Source organism: Mugil cephalus, chromosome 7 (assembly GCF_022458985.1).
Source record: "Mugil cephalus isolate CIBA_MC_2020 chromosome 7, CIBA_Mcephalus_1.1, whole genome shotgun sequence".
Lineage (NCBI taxonomy): Eukaryota > Metazoa > Chordata > Actinopteri > Mugiliformes > Mugilidae > Mugil > Mugil cephalus.
This window is the reverse complement of record NC_061776.1, coordinates 12,618,784-12,645,195: the sequence shown is the minus strand read 5'-3', so window position 1 is coordinate 12,645,195 and position 26,412 is coordinate 12,618,784. Positions and strand designations below refer to the sequence as shown.

The 26,412-nt window shown below is 41.5% G+C and overlaps 1 protein-coding gene across 1 annotated transcript; it reads right to left on the bottom strand.

Annotated features, from left to right (window-relative positions):
* Window positions 1-1,606: 1,606 nt before the first annotated feature.
* kiss1ra (KISS1 receptor a) lies at window positions 1,607-21,247 on the bottom strand. The gene is made up of 5 exons (XM_047588496.1): window positions 20,295-21,247; window positions 18,064-18,188; window positions 7,840-7,975; window positions 7,474-7,712; window positions 1,607-6,444 (listed from the first exon to the last, which is right to left on the bottom strand). Exons 1-5 carry the CDS (start codon window positions 20,554-20,556, stop codon window positions 6,064-6,066), a joined length of 1,143 nt encoding a protein of 380 aa, XP_047444452.1. The 5' UTR covers window positions 20,557-21,247; the 3' UTR covers window positions 1,607-6,063.
* Window positions 21,248-26,412: the final 5,165 nt, after the last annotated feature.

Sequence of the window (26,412 nt, the reverse complement as noted above, 5' to 3'; positions counted from 1 at the left end):
CGTCTTCCAAAGTCTGTAGCATTTTCTAACAAAAAATTACAGCCGTGACACTTTCAGAAAAAAAGATATTTTTTGCATTTTTGGTCATTACGAATGAGTTTTGAAACGCCTACGTCATGATGTAGGAGATCTCGATGTTTTATAATTGGTTGGACAACAGGAAGAAGCGGTTAGCAGTTAGCAGATAGCGGTTGCTATCGAAGCAGAGCAACTTTTGTTTTGTCCTTTAATTCTTTGGGTACATTGATAAAAGCCATATTTTTATTTAGTGTTTTTCAGGATAAAACTTCTTGAATGTTTGTGCACCTACTGTACAAATGAATGGATTGAACTTGAATTATTTTGACATTTTATTACTCTATTTTTTTGTGCTTTTATGCTGTCATCAAATTTTTATGTTTTATGGAAAATTAAGAATTCTAAATCAAAAACTTTATCGAGGGTCCGGGTGTCTTCCAAACATATTGCGAAAAATAAATTAAACTCGTGTTGTCTAACCACGAACCGACTTCGCACTCCGAGCGGATGAAGCCGAACATACAGGCCGAAGCTATAAGTTGGCGTCATGTACAAGTGCCGGATACTCAGCCAAGCAGATCTGGTACCTACACTGCACCTGCCCCTGCGGGCACCGCATCGGTTACCTCTGCTCTAGAGGGCAAGCGGTTACAGAAAACGTACAAACTTTTAGACCAATTACCGCAGGTTACCAAAGGCGTTGTGGAAGCTTAAGTCTTCATCTAAGCAGGGGAAGGTTCAACAGTGACGTCAATCTTGTCTTTCCTGACAGTTCTAATACCGCCTTATTAAGGGGATTGTTCATGGTCAGGTCACTTGAAAGCCTCCTCGGTGATTCAATCACAAGGAACCAGCCAAAAAACACTTTGTTCACAACTGACTTTTTAAGTTCGTCTCGAGGTGCGATCATAATTTCACGCTCTGTATGTTAAGCAAACACCAACGCAGTTTGAGAATACTAGAAAACTCTAACAGGTGCTGTCTTAATGGATCATTACCACTGTATCCACCACAGACAGCACGCTTTGTTGTGTGCGTTTCAAAACATATGTGTCACAAGAGTTGGGCAGATGACACAAATTTTGGAGCCAATTATTAATGTAGTCATTAATCTGCGCCCTGACGATTTTAAATGACGGAATTAATAGTCAGTTGTTTAATTTGTGTTGTGCATGTGATCAGATTCCTCAGGTAATCAGGTCTGAACGGTACCTTACGTAAATGCATGGTTACATCCTGGTAACAACAACAAACAAACCAGTCGGGGTCAAATATAGGGTTTAATTCATCAAAGTCCTATAATGGAAAGTGTACACCAATCAGCCATAACATTAAGACCAGACAGGTGAAGTAAATATCATTGACCATCTTGTAACAGTAATATGTTCTGCTGGGAAACTTTTGGACCTGGCATTCATGAGGATGTTACTTAGACATGTACCACCCACCCAGACCTAGACCAGACCAGACCAGAAACCCCCCCCCACCCCATAGCAATGACACTCCTTGCCAGACACCACAAGACTGTTTTGGAGTCACAAGGGAGACCTGCACAATATCAGGAAGATGGTCATAATGTTATGCCTGATTGGTGTATGCAGTGTAAAGGGTTTAACAATGTTGAACCTTGAGCTAAAAAAAAAAAAAAATGACCTCAGATGTGCATAAGTCATTATTAAACATAGACGTTTACACAGGGTAAGGACATAATAGATGTGTCACAAAGGAGACTATTCAAGATGTGATTATCCTGTGACCTCTGTGTTACTGGTTCAGACCTTTCCAGCGAATCAGGCCGCCCACGCTCTGACTGCTCGCCGTTTCCTCCGGCTTTTATTTAACCCCAACTGTCACTGGATGATCTAAAAGCTGCCTGTGCTGCTCTAGTGTTTGTCGGTGCTACTGTTTTAGATCCATTATTCCTACTCAAGATCATCACAAGAGCGCACAGCGTGGGCAGATCTGCTGTTTCGGGAAAGGTGACTCACCGTTATTGTTGCATTTCTGGAGCTTGTTCTTTTTGTTCTTATGCCACGCTTAACAAAAAAACAAAATACACACACGCACACATTTGTCTTTCTGTGATTTTCGCGTCGATCCCTGACCTTTGTAGATAAACCTTTCCTTTATAGTCCAACTGCACGCGACACCCGAAGGTCAAATGCAGCTGAACTGACAGGGAAATTTCCAGCTTTTTTGCTTTATGTCTTTCGTGTATTTTAGTGTTGCCTTCTTCTTAAACAAAATCGCTTCTCTTACACTATTAGTATAATATTTTACCCTTAAAGTTCTCCTTTAATAGTGCCATGACCACAGTCAGCAGATCAGTGAGCCAGCACACTATTAATATGATTGGCCTCCCATCTCTACAGCAGAAAAACATATTTTATTTACTTGGTAATAATTTACTCAGTAAGAAACCAACCACTAAGGAGACGAGACCATTGTTTGGTTTGGTTTGGTTTAATGAGCAGCAATGAAGAAAAACATTGGCCCAGGATGACTCCAGTGCAAAGGTCAAGCATTAACCCAGCTGAGATGAAATTGTGCAGACTCTACATGGCTACCGTACATTTTTCTACAGTGTTTGAAGCATAAAGCACGGTTGGCACCAATCAGATGATCATTTACATTTAAAGTGATTCTTCCAAAAATCTCTGTTGAAAACATGTGACATGAACTCGCTAGCAGATGCGATGGTACATAACCCTGAGAAATTATAATGTTATCACCACGGCAGTCGAGCCGTTTGCCATTTTCACTTTTCATTTTTTTATTTATTTTTTTTTTATGTGAACCCCATTAGTGCTTTAAACGTTTGCACAGTAACGCACATTGCTTCAGAGAAGATGAAAAAAATCCACAATTAGCATATATTAAAAAGCAATAAGCATCCATTAGCGTTTAATTATCTTAAGATGTTTTTTTTTTTTTAAGGAGAACTCTGTTATAATAAATGGCTTTACAATGCACTTCACGTCATTTATTCATGACTCTGAATTTTGCTGATGACACATGAGTGTCTGTTGGTCGTCTTTTTACAGCATTAAGATGATTCCTGCTGAAAATGGAGCAGCTCAAATTATTTTAATAAATGGGAAAGTCAAGTGCTTTTTTCAGCTAAATGTATAGAACGTACGTCCAACTGTATTCAAGTCTACGCATAATAAGTATCTACTAATGGACTTGGTCCATTACATTAAGATGCTTAATGTAACCATTGATTTGTCCTAATCTTTGTCCCTTTTCTTTTTTTATGACTAATTATGGCAGCCAGAAGCACTTAGGTTTTCCTTTCAAGACACTTTGTTGTCGTTTAAATGTAGCCCTGGTAACAGAAAGTCCTACAACATCTACACTTGAAATGAAAATTGGATCAGCAGCCTCTCTATAGATTGTAATTGGGAGTGCTGATTTTGAATGTTGCTGTGTGGGATGGGGGGGCTGAAAGGCGCTGCATCCAGACAGCAGAGAGCTGACAGATGCTTTGTAGACTTATTAACAATGATAGATTGCATTTCTGTTGCCAGACAGCTGCTCCCTGAACATGTTCCACATTAAAAAAGGCTCTCTCGCCGCAGAGCACAGGCCACACGGGTCACCGCCACCATTTGGAAACGTAGTCCGCCCGACAGGCTCGCACAAGACTGTTTCTCGGAGAAGATGTGACAACTGATTTGAGTAAACAACACCTGGTCGTACTGGTTGAGAGTGCATGTGAAAAGCTGTGAATGTTTGTACATGGGACACAAGAGAAAGGTAAACACTATTGATGCTTCACTGGTCTTAACCTCGGCTTTGGCCAGTTGACACTCATCACATTTGGCATCAATCTTGCATTCAGCTGGGTGCTGCCTTTTTGTTCAACTTTCAACTCACTGTGCAATGTGTCACCATGAGCTCATGGGTTGACAGATGCTTAACATTTTTTTTTTTTTGGCAAAAAACAAAAACATCCTGTTTCACACTATTCAGTAATCCAATATATTACTGGAGGTAAATATTACCTTGACACATCCTCACAATACATACAATAAATTTGCTTCTATCTTGAATTTTCTCCGGATGGTTTTGTGATTAAAGACTGCGAAGAAACTGTAAATAGCCTTTATAAATCTGGTGTAATGACGACGGTCCAGTGAATCTCATGAGGCATCATTTAACAACAAGATATGGGATAACTATTGAGCATAAGAATTGTCATTTTTAACTTTACAGGGAGCAAACCTGCCCATATCTCCTATTCGATGTCCTATCTTCAGCGTTCAGACTTGAGACCGTTTTGTTTGCGTAACTGTGCTCTCCACCATAGCCAGATGTGCGTGACCCAGGAAATGTTGGCATGCATCGCAGTGAGGTAGACTACAACCGCTGTCTATGTTTCTCCCCAAAATACACCCTTTCAAGTTGGTTCAGTGGCTGTACAGCACTGCTTAAATTACACAATGAAACTCAACATGCTGGTACACAGATATTAGAGAGAGTCAGGCCAAATCATGTTAGATACATCAGAGGGAAGATTCTACAGTGAAACCCCACGGGTGGATGTACTATGTTGGAATAAATGTCTTATTTTCACCATTAACAGGCTTATAAATGATACTGCCAGCGTCTGTCAATATGTAAAAGGTCGTCACTGAAATATCCAAGCGTCTACTTACTTTAAATATCTTAAATGAGCCTGTAAAATGATTTGTAGCCCAATCGCCTCATCAGTCATGGAGCTGTGTTTACCTTCCCTTCAGACTCCGTGTTCATCCATCAACGTTAAAAGCTTGAAATTACTCAGAAAAATTATGAATACTCAGAAATAGAGAAAATTAAACTAGTCTTACTGTTATTTAGTATTATCATTATGACATTAGCAGGCTAACCGAGGCAATGTCTGTCTACATGGACATAAATTACATGCACATGTGGGTTTCACAGTATATATGATGGTAGCTGCTATTTTTCTAAGCCCAGATAACTAGCTAGCATAGGGCTAGCATAAGGTTAGCATGAGGCTTGGTTAGCTTCAAACTTCATTTGTAAAGAGGTGTTGGGTGTTTTTAAGATCAAGGTACACATTAACATTAACCTTTAATCCACTTTCGTTCTCCGTTATTGCAACTTCTCTATGGGTTAATATTGGTTAGATGTATCCAACATGGTGCTCAGGAAAGACATGACCCGCTCAGAACCAATCATCAATAGCTCAGACGGTCCATTCCCTAGTTGGCCAGACTCTGTCTAATATATGGCTCTGCTGGTACAGGAATCACACCACCGCCTAGCGTTCAGGTGGTGTAATTACAGTGACTGTGTGTATTATCACAATTGCAAAGGTCCTCCTCCGGGCTGCAACATAGGTGCAGATTTGTTGTGCAAATATAAACCAAGCTTTGCTCCATAGAAAGAAAGTAACTTTCCAAAATGTCAAACTATTCCTTTAAAATGAATCTGAATGACAAACACAGAAAATGTCCCTAGTTGAATTATGGTCTTTTCCCACAGCGAAGAAACAAATGTCGACCACATAAAAAAAAAGCACATTTTGAGCTTTGAATTCATTCACACTGTACGTTCATTGTTCGGGCGTTTCTGAAAACTGCTGGTATCCTCATGTGTTATCCATATTATCGTCATCAGTCCAAATGCAAAACATTTCAGGACTCCTGCAGCCTGCAGCTTTCAGGCCAGATTTTCCTCCTCCGTCATCAGATGCATGACTTCTGTCTTCTGTCATTGGTCCGTGGTGTTTGACAGCTCAGTGATGACGTTATGCCCCAACAGTGGCTGGCTTTGGCAGTGGAACAGGTAACATATTGTGCCAAACACTGTTTGTACTCATCTGTATTATGTGTCTGTTCCCCCCCACATCAGTTTGTTAATCAGTTGAATTCATTAACATAAATAAAAAAGTCCAGCCAAACATATTCTGTCCCTTTGAAACCAGCCATTTGCTCTATTCAGACATCTACTCAATAAGCTTAGACAGGCATTCATCATTATTGTACGAATTATACGAACAGCCTCATTCCTCCTTAACGTCAATGGTGAGAATCAGTTCACGGCGTTATTATTGTTGCCTTCCTCCGCGGCAACAAACTTGATCTCAGCGTTGGCAGTCCTTGAAGCCATGCTGCTGTCTCTGACTTTGTGCTTGAACAGGAAGGGGAAGGTTTTCCTGAAGGACTTTTGAAAGCTGGCTCCCATGAAGCCATAAACGATGGGGTTGACGGAGGAGTTGGCGTAGGACATGCAGTTGGCCCACGTCTTGATCTTGTACGTGGCGTAGTTGGGCTGGTAGTTGGGATAGAAAGACTGGAAAAGGACGAAGATCTGGATGGGACCCCAGCAGACGGCGAAGAGGAGGACGATCACGACCACCATCTTGGAGACTTTGCTCCTTATGCTGATTGTTCTCTCGGACAAGAGGTTGACCTGAGGAGGAGGAAGTGAGAGGAGCTGTTTTAAGAAAAGCGTTTGCATTGATAACACAGACACTGAACACTGTTGTGTTAGCTGCTATTGAGCTTTGTGTTTCTGCCCTTCTACTTCGGAGCAGTCAGCTTCCTGTGAGGCATTATTTTTGAGCTGTGACGACTCCTTAGAATGCCATTCATGAGCGACTTGCCAAACAAAGGTTGTTTGCTGGCTTTCAAAACTCAAAACTCATAAAATTTGTGAGTGCCTGTGGGGCAGATCCTGGGCGCAGAATAATCTCGAGACTGTACAAAGGGCTACGAGAAGCACAAACACCAAACACTATATATACATGAAACTAAAATGAGAGATGGAAACAAATACTCTCGTGTCACAAGAATCGTGGATGAAAATAGTTTGAGTTTCAGTCGAAAAAAATGCTGTTTGCTTTTTTCTGTTCAGATGTCGTATCATTCAGGTTCCTCTGATTGTTGGTTATTTTGGGCAAAAATTACTTTAAATTGGATGGAACTGTCTATAACTGTGGCTTATTAAGTTTAGTTTCCTGTGTCTGTATCTGATTGGTAGAAGCCGTGGCAGACAGCGATAGACAGATGGTTCACTCAGTCATCTGCACCCCATTTTTTGTGCTCTCCTTTACCAGTTTCCAAAGACCAATTGACTGAGTAACAAACCATCTGGCAAGATGGCTGAGATGATGTATTTTCAAATCAATTTGTTTTTCCATTCACTCTATACACAGTTATTTCAGATCTAAACTGTGCATTGTCTTCTCCTGTCTTTTCAGCCATTAGCTAAGTAGCTTTAAACAGTACTGCAGACTCTGGTAACATGTCTCTGTAGAATTGTCAGTTCAGGCTCCACCGTTCTTTAAACAACTAATTGCCGGCTCTTTTAAAGGAAGGGACGTCAAATCACATTTTCAAAGACAGAAATCGTGCAGCCATGAAATAGAAGAAAAAAGAAAAGATGATATTTTTAACTTTCGGTATTAAATCAAGCGAATACAGCCGATTGTGTCTATACCTGGTAATTGTTGTCTACGGGTTCCACGGTGGGCTGGCCGACCCTCTTCACCATCAGAGTGTAGCAGAAAGTAATAGTGAGCACGGGCAGCAGGTAGGCAGCAATGAACTGGTAGAGGATGAACGCCCTCTCATGCGTCTTAGAGGGAAACCTCTCCATGCAGTATTGCCTTGGCCCATACCAGTAGCCCTCCTCTATGCGCTGGTACATTAAAATCGGCGTGGACAGGATGAAGGAGCCTGGGCAGGAGGATGATTGTGTTAGCTCACGCCGTGCAAATCCCAAATCTTTACCTATTGTATGAATTTTGGTTTAAATTATTTGGTGCGAATTAACTTAAAAAAGCTTGAGAATGACACAAGTTACCAATCCAGATGCAGACGCTGACGATCATGGCTACTTTCGGGGTACGGTGGCGAAGAGATTTCAGAGGGTAGACCGTCACGTAACAGCGGTCCCCACTCATAGCAGTCAGGGTTATGCAGGTCGCTTGCACTGTCACCTAAAAAAAAGACATTAAAACATGTTTTGGGAGTTTTCGCACTCAGATATTTACAGCAGATTGGCTTCACACCTGCATATCTCCCACAACAAGTCTTGCATGGTTGCGTCACATAGCACTTAAAGGCATACAAGCCATCAGGGTTTATGAAGAGAACGTCAAGTTCCAAATGGTTCACCAAATAAAAGTGTGAACCCGTGAAACAAAAAGTAGACAAACAAAAAAAATAAAGCTCATACTGAGTCAACTTGCCAACTGGGGCTGGTAGCTTTAGGCGGCCCCGTTCTGGGTCTGCACCATCTGTGCCTTTGAACATCACCCCCGCGAAAAAAAAGATGCACTCCCCACCAACAACAAAAGAAGACCTGGGAGGAAAAAGATCTCCAACATAGCAAAAAAAAAATAACCATAACAAAAAAAAGAAAAATGGATAAAAGGCAACCAAACTAGATATTTCAAATATTCACAGGATTTAAAGTTACAAGATGATATACCTGAAAGTATACATCGTTACTTGATGAATAGCGCCGGTCGCCTTGCTCTGCACAGGTGTGATGTTGAAGAAGCTTAATGAGCTGTTCAGTGACAAGACTGATGAAAATGGGAGTTGAGTGGGGTGAAGGACAGTTGCTTTGATTTGTCACTGAAATGACGGCCGACAACATCAGAGAAGGGACCAGCGAAGAATTTCCTCAGAAGTAGAAACTGGGGCAGGGCTCTCTTCTTATTGAACTCTTGCCACATGTCATGTGTCGTTCACAGATACAGTAAGTGTCAAAGTGACACGAAGTAGTAAAACGTTTTGAAAACGTGACGGCTGGGCCTGAGATGATAGTTAGGATTGATTCAAGGTCCTTGCATTGTCTGTTTTCAGACAGTTTCACTCTCACTGTTGCATTGTGTAGCACTAATACAGTTTTGTAAAGGGAATATATCTAGATGTAGTGATGTGCTGTTCTTCATGTTTTTTGTTGAGTTGTTTCTAAACCGTTGCGTGTCTGTGTCAGGCTGAATCCTGCTGGGAATTATCTGTTGCCATCAGCGAGTGTCATTGCTGTGAGGTGGGGGTGTCTGGTTTGGTCTGGTCCAGGTCGCTGATCAGTGTATATTGTTACTATAGGACAGTGATGAACAAAAAGTGTCAAATATAGGTAATATTTGACATGTGTCGACCTTTATTAATAAGTAGTGTTATCTGGGGCAATGAGAACACTGACTTGAATCAGCATTAGAGTATGCACCATTTTATCTGTAACATAACAGCTTTGAAAAGCTTTGAATTGCTCCTCTTTTTTGTCCTAAACTCCTGTTCTGGCTCTGTCTGATTTGGTTTTGAAGAAAAAGCTCGTTCTGTAGTTTTCCATTATGGACAGAATAACAGAGGCAGAGGGAATTTCAGGTCATAAAACCCACAGTAGATAAACCTTGTTGATCGTTGATAAGGTGCCTAGGTGCCAAGCTGGTTATCTTGCGATTGGATTAGTAAACTGGCTGTGTCTGCACTTGTTAGATGTTTGGCAGTGTTAGCATAGCTGTCGACTCGCTAGTGTTTGATCATAAGTCCAGTTTGAGCTTTTCAGCATAAGTTTAGCTGCTAGCTACCGCTGACATGTAGACAGTTGAGTAAAAGAAAATTACAAGGGGCATCCACTCACAAACAAATATCAATTCTCACATCACATCAGATACCAAGTGGTAAAGACAAAGACATGAATGTAATACAGGAACGTTCACTGGTGCTAATTGTATTTTCACACAATGCAGCAGCACGGAAATAGAGCCCTCAATCAAACACTAGTGTCACAGATCCACTCCCTTTGAAAATGTCTGATTATTTAGCATGTTACAAAGTCAAAGCTACTAACGCTTTGTTTTTATGAGATTAAAAAAAAAAAACCTCTGAAAGCTGTTTTTTGGGGAATATTTCAAATAAACTCATCACAAAAACTAGTTTTAGATAATTGCCCCTTATAAATAAGTTCAAACTGGTTGCGTTTCCTTTATTCCAGACTCTCTCTCTTCTCTCTTCTCCACACTCCCAGAAGTTTTGCTAATGAGCCTTTGAACCGTGGAGCAATGTGGGATGACGACAATGAGCGAGAGGGGAAACGTAGAGGAAGACGGGAAACGGAGGGGAGGCTGCGTTTGCGATAAAAAATACTCATTTGCATTTGAACAAATAATCCAATTTCATTGTTAATAGGGTTGAATGCTTGATTTCCAGCTCGTGAGGAGAAGGCTAATTAAAGCAGAATTAGTGTTGCAGTAGAAATGTTTGTGTACACACGGAGAGTTTGAGCTGCACAGCAAAATTTTTTAACTCGAACACAAGCCTTTGGGACGTTGCCTTGACCCTAATAATATTGAGTCAGTCCCTCCCATGCTTCCTCTGATAAAATACAAATAATTTCACCCACATAATCATCCTGTCCTACAGTAGAAAGTCTCTTCTGATGTTTTTCTTACACATCTACACGTGGCCTGAGCAGCACGACACATCTCTTCCTCTTCTTGAACCTATTATGCCCACTTAAAATACTGTACATCACAAACCAGTCATGTGGTCACCAGCCAGGGTAGAAAATGAGAGGTCAGAAGTTCCTCCGTGTGCCTCTTTCACAAATAAGATCTAATTTTGCCCCTCTTCAGTCTATGCATCTGCCTCTTTCTTTCTCCACCTCCTATCTGCCGCGACCCATTACCCTCCAGAGGTTTGGAGCACCACATCATGCTTTCAAAGGACGCGATGAGAGAGAGAGACAGAAAGGGGTCGTGATGAGTTCAGTGTTGAGGATGCCAAGGAAATGGAAACCACCATCACTATCATTGATAAGACGCCTGGTGCACTAAGATCACACCGCCTTATTATCTGCATTTGTTGATATAGTATCTATTTGAAAGAGAAAGGGTTGGACATTACAGAGAGAATACATTTGTATCAGTGTATTCTGTAACAAGATAATCTCTTTTCTTAATATTTTTTTTCCGTAGTCAAAGGCTTGGAATGTAAAAGTGATGAATTCTGTTAAGTAATTCACACTTTAAAGCACACTTTTATCCGTAAATGAGAGACTAACATGTGCTGCTTCATGAATACAGTCCTCTGATGATCAGGTTGAAATATGCAAAACCCAAACATCACCCAAAATTTTTAATTTTTTTTTCCATTCACAATAGGCTAAAATTCGTTATATTTTCAGCGACAGCTTGACTTGGGAGACAGGTGATCAAAAACGGGGACTGTCCCCAGAAATCAGGGACGTCTGGTCACCCTAAAAAACAAACAAACAAAAAAAAAAACAACCACCACTGCACCTTTTTTTTGACACAAGTCTTCTCGTGTTCTGCTACTTTATTTTTCGGACCTCTCCATCTTCATCACGCCACGCAGATAACGTAGTCGTACCACGCGTACCATTTGCAGCATTCAAAAATCAAATACACCAGTATTTGATAAATTGACATCATAACAGAAAAAAACAGCAGTATTCTGTATGAACCGGTATACTGCCCAGCCCTAGTACGATGTTGCAGTTCCACTAGTATGGTGATGGTAATGTCTTTGAATCTGTTGTCCTCTGAGGTTATGAGTGGATATACCAAACATTTAGTAAACTAAATTATGGGCTGATTTTAGTTTTTCCAAGTTGTGCTTCAACTGTTTTTGTCCATCATGATATTGAATATTTAGTTGTGGTCAGTCAGAAAATCTGAATACGACCGATATCACACTGGCCTGTGGGAAGTTTCATGAGCGGATCTGTGGATTAATTGAGTATAAAGAATCAAGAGAAAATAGCTTCTGGGAAGGATTAAAGTGCCTACTGGTGTTTTCATACATGAAGCCTCTGTTAGATCCAGTACATGAAGAATGGAGCAACCGTACAGATTAAAGCGTTGTAGACTAAAGCAACAGACACTGTTGTGGAGTCACTAATGTAACCGAGGTTCTATGAATTGACCGCCTCTTTTCTGGTCAGGAATAAGGACGTGGAACAGGAAGCATACCACAAAAGTTTGTGATGCTTCAAGGAAAAAAATAACTTGTTGTTCACAGGGACAAATATAAATGGGACTGTAGACTGTTGGCATATACTGTAATTGTTTTCTTTGCCAGAAAAGAAAGAGAGGAGAAAAACTCTGCATCGTACCTTTAAGGTAATCAGTTATTCTCTCTTTCCTCTCATGCTGTACAGATTCTGCATCCAGTAAAGACTGGACAGAGAAAGTGACTGGTCACTTTTGTTGGTAAAGGACATTTTAACTGTTCTCCAAGTATCTGGCATCCAGCAGCCATAAGCTGATCCCTGCTAACGTGTGTTGATCAATTCATTGTACTGATTGTTAACTGTTATCAAATCGGACAGAAACATAGTCATCAAGAGAGGTCGACAGTTTAAGATGTATTGCCTGGAGCTCTCATTTAAATCAGCCTGAAGTGCGATTCTCATTAAACTTGAAAAAAAAATCAAACAGAATAAATAAACAGAGAGAATAATAAATAGTGGCCGTTTGTAAGACTTTCTTTTGATCTGTTACACTTACTGAAAATTATATCATATAGCTGATTTATTCAGACAGTAACATTAAATATTGAGAGACCAGGTTGCCTGTTTTTTTTTTTATGGGATTTTTCTACCTGCTTAATGTGTTTGCATCTCTTCGTAAATACTGACATAGGTTAGTGAGGAGCGTCTTGCCTCTTCATTTCTCAGAAATTGTCACATATTCCAATTAAGTCCATTAGAATATGGAAACGAGGGTCACACATGCTAGCCGTACTACAGAAGCACAAAGAAAGCAGAAGCACCATCTGTACTGACGCTCTGAGCCGAGGAGAAGCTGTAAAAGTCAGCGTTCACTGTCATGTATTAATTTGATGGAAGGTCGAAGGGCGAGGAGAAGAAATAAAAAGTGTTCGTTTTGCTCTTCACTCCAGGTAATACAGTATATGTTGTCACATGTTTCACACCTTCATCCCACTCAGTGCAATTTAAATAGAAGCCTGTGACCTTTTACCTGGAATCGATTAAAAGCAGCTTCTGCTTCACTTGTTGTCTCCGTTTTCTGTCACTCACCCATCGGGTTTACGTTCCTCTGGTCATGTTGTGATGGAAGGTGTCAGTGGGCTACGCACACATTCATTTAAGTGGAAATTACAAGTAAGCGTCAACAGTGGAGATGATTTTAGCCACATCCGCATGTTAACCCACTAATTGGGTTTGTAGTTAATCGTTTCAGGACGTTCCCGGCTCTGGTTGTCTTGGTAACACTCTTGTACGCCTCTCAAACCAATTGTTTCAGGGTGACGTAAGCAGATATGTAACACAGAGATAGGATAGGGCGAGATGGAAGCAGATGATTCACTGTGGCGACCCCTGAAGGGAAAAGACGAGAATAAAAGGAGAAGAAGAAGCATAACATTATGACCACCTTGCTGATATTTGTGCCTCCAAAAGAGTCGTGACTCATCAGAGAATGGACATGGTCCTTCTGAAGGTGTCCTGTGGTGTCTCGCAACAGACTATTGTTAATGTCCATCTCAGGCTTGTTCCAGTGCATCCCACAGATACTTTATCAGTTTGGGATCTAGTGAATCTGGAGGCAAGGTCAACACCTTGTGCTGTTTTTCATATTTTTGGAGTTTTTGTGTGCATCCGGCTGCCATCAAGGAGTGTCATTGCTCATCAGAACATGCTCCTGAGTATGCCCGGCATGTCAGATGTGTGTCATTTAAAAGACTCAAAGAGTCTTTAATTCCCTTCACGTAGCCTTTATTTGACTCGTAACAATCACAGCCTGCATTAGAAACACGGGAAAAGACAAACAGGTGATCCCAGTTTTACCGACATGGTGCCTGTGCAGCTACATCCCTACATCTCTCAAGCATGAGAATCTAATCATGCTAACGTGCTAGTATGCCAGTCTAATTTCCACCGAGGCTCAATCCATTTCATGCAATTATTTTTGCGCAGAGACTGAGCTTCCCAGCCAGGGTAATTATAGCATGAAACAAGTTTTTTTATTTTTTTTTTAAATACGTTCTAGGGTAAAAAACAAAAAATCATGCAGAGGTTGCATGTTGCAGTTGATGCTTTTTCATCGAAAAAATCGAATATATATGATGCTTGAATGTGACAACCAACTGCTGTTGCTGTGCGATGGCGCAGTAAATCTGAGTATTAGTTTGACTTCCTAACAGTAAGACTGCAAGTCAGTGGAGGGTGGCGGCTAATGTGGCATTACCTCGTGTGTAACATAATATTTCTCGATGGATGACGAGAGCTTTAGCAGCACTTCAACAGCGACAGTGAATGTAGCATGAAAATGGAGCGGCATGATGTTTCCATTCAACAACTGAAGAAGGTGATGTCATGTTTCTGATGCAGGACATAAATAAGTATTGATTAGACCTTTCACAGAATCTAATAATCTCATAATACGGTGGTTGTTGTTTTCATAGAAATTTTGAGACACTACTCAGGCTAAAATCCCTTTTACTATGGAACAGAAAGGAGAAAAGTGGTCAGTCTTCGTATCTCATTATAATCATTAAAAACCTAATAACCGCTCTCTCAAGTACATGCAAGCTTCGCATGACAAAGGACAGAGAAAATGGTTGAGAACAGAGAGAAAAACAGGCCTTTTTGACAGACACGTGCTTTGTCTGGAGAAGACGCTTTCACTGCTCCGAGTCGTCTTTTTGATGAGTCCACGTCGCGTTCGTACGCGTAAACAAAGTCACGTTTCTGTTTTTAATTAAATCCGCTTTTAGGCTCTCTCCCTGTGTTCTTAGCTCACATCTCTGACTGACATCTAAACGCTTTCATGCCCAAATGTCCGTGCACATTGAGTCACTCTGCACTCTGAAATGTTTTTTATGAGCCTGACAGATTATCTCCCTCTTGGTCCCTTCATGGCCAATGAGTTACACCACGAGGTAAACTAATCTCGAAGGGAAATGGAAAATTAATTATATTCAGCGCACGTTTTTGACATGCTCAGTTTTTGTGAAGGAAAAATACGTCTTACTTTACTTCCAGGGCAAGTTCTGCTCTAGATTTTTTTCTACATTGACAAATTGCTCATTAATTAAACAGCAGTAGTGCTAACCCACCACTCCTTTTAGACCCTTAATGACAGTCTTGGTGTGTGTAATTACAGTGAGCAGCAAGATAGCGTGGCTGACATCCTGCCTGCTGGTTGTCACACACTACACATTTAATGCAGTTTTATTTGCAGATCTGGAGCATCCCTACAGTCTTATTGAGTGGCCTCAGGATTCATCCTCATTTTGTGCTACAATAGGGAGCGGTTCATTCGCTGTGGAAGTCAGAGCTGGGAGTGACGACACACCTGAAATGCCCATTTTTCAGTACAAAAAGAAAAAAAAAAAAAACACACACACACACAAGGTGGTGAATTGTGTTATGTGGTGTTTTGCGCATACAAAAGCCCACAGAAAGAGGTTGAACCGGGATTGCGTGCATGGACATTCAACTTTTGGGGTCACCGCATTTCCAATTTCCTGTTCGGACCAGGGAGATTACCAGTGGATAATGGGATCAGATGAGTGTCGGTTTGGTTTCTAGGTGCTACTTGTAGCCCTTAAGCAGACTCGTTGTACAACAGTGTGGTATGCTAATTTGTGTGGAGCATTCAGATGTTGATCCTTCAGCCTTTAAGCAACACCAGAGTGTGGTGAACGAACCTAACGCCCATAGCCCAAGATATTTTACATATTTTTTTTTGCCCTAGGGAAATTTTTTTTTTTAAAAAAATGGGCAGTGTATATATTATATACACATATATATTGGACAAATATATAGCCTAAAGCAAACACAACACAAACATACATGATTTACCAATGTTAATATAGTGAACAGCTTGATAAAAATATAACAAGGACCTTAAATCAGCCGTTTTTATTTAGTAAACCGTTACAAATCGCATCGTAACTACTGAGCAAGTCCTCAAAATTAAACAATGCCCTTTTTTTAATCCTTACACTGACTTCATATCAGATGTAGCCCAGTTTTATTTTTCACTGTTGCAGTGTCCTCGGCTGTGCTGCATATCTTAACATCTCCAGTGTCTCTTTACAGCTTGCGTTGCGCATAAACCATGTGATGTTCTCCTCCTCCTCTTCCTCCTCCTCCTCCTCCTCCTCCTCCAGCAGACCTTCATATCTTTCCTGTAATTAGATTCTGCAGGGAGAAGCCCCTCTCTGCTTGCTTTCTTGACACGGGCACAACAGAGGCAGTATCGGCCTGTCAGAGTGCAGGTCACTGAAATAAACACTTTGCAAATTGCCTGCGGAAGTTAGACTCATAACCGCGGAGCGGCTAGCACTGTAGATAATAGCTACGTTTTGTTCCTCTTTAAATTTGGTTTCATCTGTTGCTGTTGTCCTGCTTTAATGTCTTTTATCTTTTATCAGCCCAGCACCAAACAATAGGCAGACATATCTGGAAATTAGTTGCAGTTGCGGTGGAGCATTGAGGTTTTAAAATTCCAGATATGTCCCTCAGGTGTTGGTAGAGAGCAATCTAGAGCTATAAGGAGATTGAATAGTCCGTTAGACAACAGGTGAACTGCAGATCCTCGCAACACAACCGAAAACAGTAACGCGCTACAAAAACTCGAACGAGACACTGGGACGAGACACACTTGTTGTTCAAAACAATACACATATTACACACAATATGCTGCTTTTGCCCACCCACTCACTCACCGTTGTGTATTTCTTCTCTTGCTCTTTAATTTCATGTAGCGCTCTTGGCCCTCCTAATTGCCCCTCAGAGATAAATAAAGTTGTTTTGTTTCAAAGCTTTATGACTTTTGGAGTTGTTGACCTTTGCTACTGGTGAATTATTTTTTAATAAGCATTTTCCTTATTAGCTGCCAGTTTGACAAAAAGCACAACTCATTTTGCAAAGTTGTGCTATTGTTACTCTAGTTGTCTATTACATTAATAGTAACTTTCACACCCAGAAGTTCGTAAGGGATAAAAAAGATAAACTACTTCTATTATCTAGATGTAAAAAAATAACTAAAAAAATCACTAAAAAGGTGGAGGGTTTGAACATTATTTAGATAACATTGGTTTGAAGCTGTCTATGACATTATGAAGAATTTGTGGATTACACATTAGAGAAAAAATGGTCACTTTAATTTAAATTGGCAGCCATCAAGCAAAAATTACTGTTAAAATAAAAATAATAAACAGGAAACCAACTTGTGTTTCTGCTGAATACCACTCCCAGGCGTTTCTGTGTTCACAGGCATTGCTCCTGTTGCCAGATGGATGACAGTGATTTTTTAATTTGCTGGTGGATTGGTTATTAGCGTGTGCTTTCTCAGGCTGCGGTGCATTGAGCTCTCTTGGCCACCGTGCTGTCGAACACTTACGACCTCCACAGGGAGACAATGACTCTCTGAACAAGCTCCGCGCTTTGCATCTAAAAAGCTAATTCTTACTGTAATTACTTCACAACAATAAACATTATGTTGCTTTAAAGGATCTCGATGTGACAAGGTCAGAAACCTCTGCTGTCTAATGAGCCTTTTATTCTTGAGGGTGTTAACTCCTGGGTCATATGGTGCCACACTACATATAAATTACATGTAACAGCACTGACTGTAAGTGTCTTTATGCATCTTGTTGCAGTGTACAGTATTATTCTCAGTCAACAGTTATTTTTCTCTTTATACTTTATCCTTTTTTCTTTATTACTTGGAGTCATCCTCTTGGTGAACCAGCTGCCAGCTGTGTTTGACACATCTCCACAGGTGTTACCTTTAAGCCGCTGAGTTGAACCTTCTCACACAAAAGTCTCTTTAAGAAACTGGATATAAAAGAGTCAACATCCGAATTGTACTTTTGTGAGAACACACCATTTCGGGGGATTGTAAAGACGTTTTCCACATCCAGACGAGTTGGTGCTGCTGCTCTTGTGGGAGGGCATGTGATTAGTAAAATCTGTAGATGCACAGCGACACAGCACTTCAGCGTGGAAGCACATTTCTCTGAGCCGAGGCATACGATGATGCCGACTGAGATGGATTAGAGTGATTCATGGGCTTACCTGCTGCAGGAAGGCAACAAATTTGCACATGAAGTTGCCAAAGATCCATCCAGGGAGAGGATAGAGGGTGGCGGTGAATGGGACGCAGCACACCAAGAAGATGATGTCGGTGGCTGCCAGGTTTGCTGCGCAGGGAGGGAAAACAGCATTCAGTGAAGGATATGTGCACCGTGCAGCCTGCAGTGCAGTGTGGTGTCTGTATCTAAGCTGGTGTGATGTGTATAATTATAGAAACATGTGATACAATTTGTATTTTATCTTAATATTTATAGTTTACAAAAAAGTGGGTATTGGATAAAGTCAAATGGGCATTTTTATTCAACTTGCACAGAACAATGCATCTGGAAAGTAACTGATATATTATTTGCAAATGAAAACGATTAGCTGCAGTCCCGGACCGCATCCAAACTACTTAGGGGCTGCGGTTGACTGGTTGTTATGGGCAACCCGATTAAGGTTGTGCTCATTAGCGCACGGATGCAAAGAGGACAAAGGTGCGATAATCTGATTAAACCACCTGTAATGTGATTGGTTAAACCATCAGTAATGGGATCAGTTCTGCACCACAATATGAGTAATTATTCCTGAATTAGATGCTAAACCAATCCTAAATCCTGACTGTCTACGGGGCTACGGAGGAGTTTTCTATCACAGCATTTAGTAAATTCAAAATGCCAAACGTGTGACAGCGAGCTCATTACAGAGAGATGATCCATGTTCAGCCATAGGTGTATGTAAGTGTCATTAAATTTCAACTTGAGGATCTCATTTTTCTCCATTTGGGAACTGTGACCAACAGGCGTGAAACACAAGTCTGATGTCAGGTGCTGACTGAGTAGCACTCAAGCACTACTGCTTCAGAATGAAAACGTGTTTACTTGGCGACGACGATGAGCTGTGGAGAAGGAAAATCAAACACCCAGACTGCTGGTTGTTTGCCAGCAGAACCTACACCTACACACACACACAGATACAGATGATTATAACTACATTAAAAATGTTTAAATTCACACTGAGCCATGGCTGCAGCAGTGAACTTGATGGTCCTTCGCCTTACTTACGTTTAATCGCCAGTCAAATTTGCCACGCGCTGTTTCCTATTTATTTTACCAGCTGATCTAATCATGCTATAGTCGCTGGGCCATTACGTTGAGAGGATAGGCAGATGGTGCAGGATCTAATCAAATGTTGCTGAATATCAAGCACTGCTGTGGCCCTGGGATGTGCTATCCAAGATCAGATTCTCGTCACATCCACAGTGCACGTGCAAACACGAATATTTCGAGTCACACAGCTGCGCGGCTCGACGCACGATAAGCCAATTTGTACGTATGAACCCACGTGTTCTGCTTTTTTAAAATTGTGGATTTTGTTGCTGTTGTTGTTGAGGCGGGGGTGGACTCAACCTCAGTTAATCGAACGATTCGCAGTTCCCCTTGAGTGACACCTGACTTGTCGGCTCTGCTTTAACAGCAAAAATCAATCACCCAGGCTTCGAGCGTGTGTGCCGTGAATACCGGAGGAGAAATGAGCACGACTGATCCTGCGCGGCCTCCTTTGACACACAGAAAGTGAATGCAATCTTCCAGATAAAATCTACAGACGTGTTTTCATATAAGCATCACCTGGCTGAGGTGGATCGATTGACGCATCGGTAAAAAGCAAAAAAAGCTAAAACGAAGCACTGCGGAAGAGAAACTCTGAGAACAGCGTGAAGCACTGGAGAGATTAAACTTTCCTTTCCTTTTTCTTAAGCAGCTGCTTTAATATCACGAATCCGCCCAGCATGATCTGCAAAAAGGATTTTCCAATAAGCACAAACGAGCAAGTTTTAAGCCTTGAGCAAGTGATCCCAAATTGCATGCAGCGAGGATCCCACCTGCACCCTACGCAGGTATTATCATGAATGTTTAATGAGATTTTCTTCACTTAAGGTAGACGTAGTTTGCACTCATCAGCAGTTCTGGACACACCTGAGCATCTGTCGCTCTCAATAATGGCAAAAGTGAAACCTGTGATCAACAGAGGCATCCGTGCCTGTAGCTGTGTACTAATGGAAGAGGAGTGGAATTGCGATGAGCTTTCTACTGGTATGCAATTGAGTATAACGGCAAAGATAAAAGAGACATCAAATAATAATAACACATTCCCACCTCACTATTCCGCACACGTCCTGTATTTTAATCAGCTTTTCCGCTCGTAACTTGCTGGCGGCGGTTTATTTCGCTCACCTATGTAGAAGTTGGTCGCCGTCCTCATCTGCCTGTGTTTGGAGATGACGTAAATGACCAGAGAGTTGCCCACGAGTCCGACCAGCATGATGAGCGAGAAGAAGAGCGGGACCAGCCAGGCGTCTGTGAGGAAGGGATGCTGACCTCCTTCTTCCTCCTCCTTCTCCTCGTCCACGCGTCTCCGTCCCAGAGAGAAGTTGGCTTCGGATCCGTTGACCCAGACGTGCTCGCTGGAGTTCCACGGCTCCTCGGAGGAGTGCATTTTTTCGACGGCGGTGGTAACGGGTGAGGGGGAAGAGATGGCAGTTAGAGGAGAGAGTGTGCAGTAGTGTGTGCGCGCAGTGTTCGGCTTAGGGCAGAGGAGCGAAAGATGGGTAGTTGAAAGTGGAAGAGGGGAAAATGTGGGGAAGGAAGAGTGAGGAGAAAGATTTCAGAAGGAAAGCTGCTTAAGAAAAGAAATGGAGGAGTGAAAGAAAGCAGAGGTGAACAAGAGAGCAGTGGTTGTTTCTTTTCTTTTGAGCAGACTGAATGAAAAACTGCCCCCTCCGAGCTCTAAAGAAGGCAGCGCTTTTGATTTGCGAGATAGGCAAGCCCAGAGAGAGCCCGGGTGATTTGCTGACACGGAGCAGAGTGTATGCTGAGAAGCAGACAGATGTCTTCTATAAGGACCAAATACCCACAGGTAAACAGTCCTCTTCTCCGTACTTGCTTTTCCTTCATTGAGTCCCACCGCGGTGCTTCTCCATAGTGTCGTCCAGGTGTTCGCGTAGAGTGCTTGATTTGAAGAAGATGCAGATAAGCACCAGAGGCAGTGCTTATTCTATAACCTTGACACAACTGCCTGACAAAATGCTTTACATACAAACAAAAGAAGAAGAAGAAGAAGAAAAAAAAAAAAAACAAGCTTCAGTGTTCAGTGTTCATCCTCCAGGCAGAGCGGAGCTGAATTTATGCTCCAGCAGAAACGGCAGAGAGCAAACTGAACGAGATGCTGGCGGCTTTATAGCACGAACGAGAGCAAGGACACACTGATGCAGTGGGGAGAGGAGAGCCTCACACACACACACACACACACACACACGCACAGTGAGTCTGAATGAATGGGGGCTACTGCATGATTTTTGGGATAAAATGCTGATGTCAGGGTCTCCTAGCAACGTCATCATTCCATTCTTCCCTGAAAATTGCCCCAAAACCACCTCCTCTCATTGTGTTGCTCAGGAAATTACACTGACACAACCCAGTAGTCACCACTGATGTCAAAACACAACAAAGGCAGGGTGCCAGCGTAGGTCAGAGTCATCATCAGGTTAAATCTGGAAGGTTTAACCTTGGAGCATTGTGGAAAATTAAAGTCAAATTTAGCCCAAACCAATGAATATTTAGTGCTGAATTATATTGAATTAATCATTAAACTATCAGTTTCTCGCCAACACTGATTATTTTGACCACCTATTCCCCAAGTATCATTTATGATGCCTCTTGCCTGAGTCAGAACCAGAATGCCTTGATTGTCGTTGCACGCAGTACAATGATTATCACTCACACACAACGACTCGACGCAGTGTTGTTTTTTGTCACGCAGTGTTGAGTATTTAGCTCGCTTATTGCCACTGGGTAAAAACTTGTTATGAATTTTGAGATGTGACCTTTGATTGCTCGGGGGGATGTAAAGAGGCTGTTGCCAGGGTGGCGTCAGCGCTGTGTGATATCTGTGGCTTGGCTCAGACATCTGGTCAGAGAAGCTGTGTTCTAACGAACGCAAACTCACTTTTAAAATGCACAACCTTACACGGGCTCTCTAAGTTCTATTCTAGGGTTATTTGATAACTCATTTTTCATAACTCACATTTTCACACAGTACCAGTATCACCTGGGGATCCTAGTAAATTGTAGCAATTACAGAGTTCGACCGTGATTGTAATCCCGTGTGAGTCGTCCATGTCCGTAGCGAAGAGGCTGCCATAATTTTTCCAAACTCAGAGGTCCTCTATCAGTGCAACTCCCTCACCATCTCTGTGATTTGGGGCATGTTTTTATTCATTTATTTTTTTTCTGCGTGACTTCCTTTTTTCTGTCTCTTGCTCCTATACTGTAGGCTGTGGTGGTAATTATAAGTTAAGCAGCAGTTTGGTTGCAAATTAAGGAGCGTGGAGGCACAAAATTTAACTATGACATGTAGAGGGGAGGGAGCAGAAAGTAGCAGAGCCTGGACATGGTAGGTTTGCTTGTCCCATGACGCAAAAGTGTAGGACGGTATGTTCGTAATCGCACATTGGCCCCAGGTTATACTAATCTCATGCAAATACTGCAGGGCTACAGCCCCCTCGTTCATCAACGCACACTGATCTGTGGTGCGTGAACCTATTTGGACTGGAATGTTCCACAGTAGCAAAAAATAAATAAAAAATAACGACGCACACTGCTGCCCACTCCACATGCACTCATATTAGACTAGACTATGGTATTGCTGCCTCCAGCCCAGGCAACAGACTCCACCGTAGGAACGGAAAGGACCACACTGACGGCAGCGAAGCCGAGTGAACCTCACATCTGGGGACACGAGTGTAAGTACGTTATAGATGCACAGACCTGCACTGAAACTGATGAACATAGTCAGCCGAAGCAGAAGTAGAGTTCTTCCCTGTTCAAATCTACTCCCTATTCTTTTGAATTGCTCTCCGCAATCCAAAGCAATAAGACCCACATATCACTACCCATTGTCTACGTAGGAGTGATGAAAGGAGTGAGGAATAAGGACAGGTATGGAGGGGAGCTGGAAGAAAGTACAGCAGTCAGTTGGTTAATGTAAACCTCAACCACTTGAGCGTGCTTCACCTTTCCATCCAGTCTCTTTCCATTTACAACCTGTTGACCATTTCGGTTTGAAGTGACAGTCGGCTAGCTGCGCTGTCTTCATCTCCTCAGCTCTACATTTTAATTGGTGTTCATTATGTTCTTGTAATGTGTGCTATGAGCTATGACACTTTTGATGCTTGGTGTCACAGGTACCAGAGTCATTGTTCGATGTGCTGTAATTATTTCTGCACAACTCAAGGCACACTTTCAAACAGGAAATGTGTGATGTGTGATTTAGGTCAGCAGAGCATACTGAACATCCGAGATGGGTTGGACATGTTCATGTTTAATTGCCGTTTAATTCATAAAGATCCAAGTCTGAAAATCTAGATATTTTGCACAACTCCAGAGGAGCTACGTTATATAAGAGCCAAAAAAAAAAGAAAAAAAGGCTGACTTTCAGTTCTCCCTGTACACCCAGTGTATATAGAGAGCCGCTGTGAAGAGCCCTGTGATTTCTTTTAGATAAGCTGCAAAGCCTGTTGAATATTAACACGTCAGTAACATCAAATGAAGCTCCAGAGACGCCTCTTTACCTCAACTCTAAGCCCATGTCAAGAGGAGGCCCGCCTGCTCTAACGATGCACATTAACCCGTCACCAGTTCACATTTTATCGGCGTCACACTCACATTATGAAAGTACATCATCAAAAAGAAAGATTATGAGTCCTGTGCACTCTGTGTCTAAGTGTATGCGGAGCGATCTATCAGTGCGTTGTCTTTGTCTGAAGCCCCAGAGGATGCTGGAATGCCCCGAGGAAAAGATTGACAGGGCATGGATGACTGACAATTCTTCCAACAGCAAGAACCCAACGCTGGCTCACCTGAATGCAGCTATTTTTAACGGTGGTTACATAAAAAGTCAGTTTTGGAAAGTCAGTTTATGTTTGCCGCATTACAAAACTGAATATGCAACACTCATTCCAGTCATGGCAAAATGAATTATGCCGAGGTTAAATATAATATTTAATTATATTGGATGTTTTCCATTGGTAACTCAAACCATCTTGTTTTAAGTATTCTGTTTACACAGACAAACAAAAGCATGCGTGTTAGCGTAGCCGTTATCTGCTGTAGTGATAATGAGACCAGACAATCACAGGTGAAGTGGAGCCTCTTGTAATATCAGGTGGGTGTTTTTTTTTTCTTTTTTTTTGAACAGTGTTCAACAACTATCCCACAATAATTACCTGCACCGAAAGGCAGAGGAACACAATGCACCTTCTCTAGTGTTTCCCCTTGATTAACTGCGTTATTGTAGGAATAAATTGCTGGAGCATGAATAGCACTTGGTGTCCAGGACTGAATGGAAGAGGCTCAAAACACATAACAAGTAAAAAATAAAAAAATCGTCTCGAATTGTTGTATGTTGAATAGATTAAAATAAATAAATAAAAAAGTGAGTACACAATTATCACACACATCACATCCATGAAATTAGAATCACGTGATAAGGTAGTGGCAAGTCGAAGCCGTTCCACTTAAACCTCTGAAGCAAAGACTCTCTCAGCTGTTGAAATGTGTCTTAACACCACTAGAATTCCTACTGTATTAGTCTATAATTTCACTGTAAAATTCCCAAACAACTGCCACAACTTTGTCCAGGACAATCTGTCCCAGTGGATTCAACCCAATAGCAGACAGTCTGATGCTAAGAGAAGCCTCCAACAACCACAACATTTGATTGCAGGATCGGTAAGTACGAGAAAGTTGTCCAAGGCAGTCTGTCGACAATGATTCATAGTTGAATCATAGTTGAATCAGGAACTGGGGAATTTAAGTGGGTGTGAAATGAGTGCATGAAGAACATCTTGTGAGATTTTGAGATTGGGATGAGATGAGATTTTAAACGGAGTAGAGGTCAGAAATTTGACACACTAGTGTCAGACAGGTGGACAGGTTATTTCTTGGGCAATATTAGCTTCTGAGATCGAGGGTTCACTCACTTTATTCATGGACAAATATCACATTTTTTGACAGTTTTGTTGAATATTGAAAAACTTTAATACACACCTTCCTTGTGGATTCTGTGGTTTATCATCAAAGAGGATAACAAACTAATGTTACATATACTGTATGTAATAATCACTGAGTAAAAGTAACAGTTGGAAACTAACTATTGGAGTAGATTAATATTAAATGTTACACTCAGTATCTTTGTATGCACGTGAAAAAAAGCAAATTATTGCCTTAATCCGACTTTAACTGGACAGCTTAAGTGCCTGTAAACTGTCTCACTGACTCACTGTCCCCTCCATGAGGTTATTGGCAGCTACCAGGTTGTTACCATGCTAATTTCCATAGACATATCTCTGCAATGCAATATGCTGATAGTGAATCTGATACTTTTGTTGATTCTGTCCTTTAAACCAACTCAAGTTATTTGTTCTGTAGACGAATCTTTATATCCAGGCTGTTGACTTTTTCCTCTCATTAAACCAATAACCACTTTGCTTCTTGTGAACCGAGTGCCTGATCCTGAAACCCAGATAGTTAAGCCTCAGAATGTCAAATGGTATCGAAGCCTGTTCCACCACAAACGCTCAGAGCCTTCGAGACAAAATCGGTAGCTATGTTTAACCCAGACCTTCGATCTGTACGCAAGTGCATCCGGCATTTGCTGATATAGTTGAATGCAACTGTGCAGACTATTCAGTTGGGCTACTCATTGTAGCCCGGTATATGTACTAGATGGGACATAATTTAATCTGTATTATGTTAAATTCAAATATCAGTATTTGACCTACACAATTAGGCAGATGATCATAATCTTATGCCAGATCAGTGTATGTTTGGTAAAAGTCAATACTAGACTGAATATACTGACTTTAACTTAGCTACTGATTTTGCAACGGAGGCTCTGTGTCTTATTGTGACGAGAGCTTGGATACTATTTGACATTCTGGGGACTGAGAAGCTGAACTTTGTGATACATCACTGGAAGACGGGGAGAAAGAAATGGAATGAGAGAATGGGACGAGAAAAGAATGAAAGCAGAGAGGGGCACTGGAGGGGATTATTACAGGTGAGAGCACAGTGGTTATTGGTTTGTGAGCAGTGAAATGCCAACGGATATGGTTTCAGCTGCAGAAAAGTTGCTTTAAAGGAGCAAAATGTGATATTGTACAAAAAAAAAACAAAAAAACATTCAGAAATCAATAGACTCAGACAGATAGCTGAGATATGCAGAGATATCTACTGAAGTTAGCATGCTAACCAGCTGGAGGTGGTTTGTAACTTCATTGAGGTGATAGTCCAT

What these genes read in the sequence shown, in the direction of transcription:
- kiss1ra (XM_047588496.1), bottom strand. Translation starts at nt 20,556, where the DNA reads ATGCACTCCTCCGAGGAGCCGTGGAACTCCAGCGAGCACGTCTGGGTC. An exon ending in GGCGACCAACTTCTACATAG is followed by an intron (nt 18,189 to 20,294) that starts GTGAGCGAAATA and finishes CTCCCTGCGCAG; the next exon opens with CAAACCTGGCAGCCACCGAC. An exon ending in CCGTAGACAACAATTACCAG is followed by an intron (nt 6,445 to 7,473) that starts GTATAGACACAA and finishes CCTCCTCCTCAG; the next exon opens with GTCAACCTCTTGTCCGAGAG.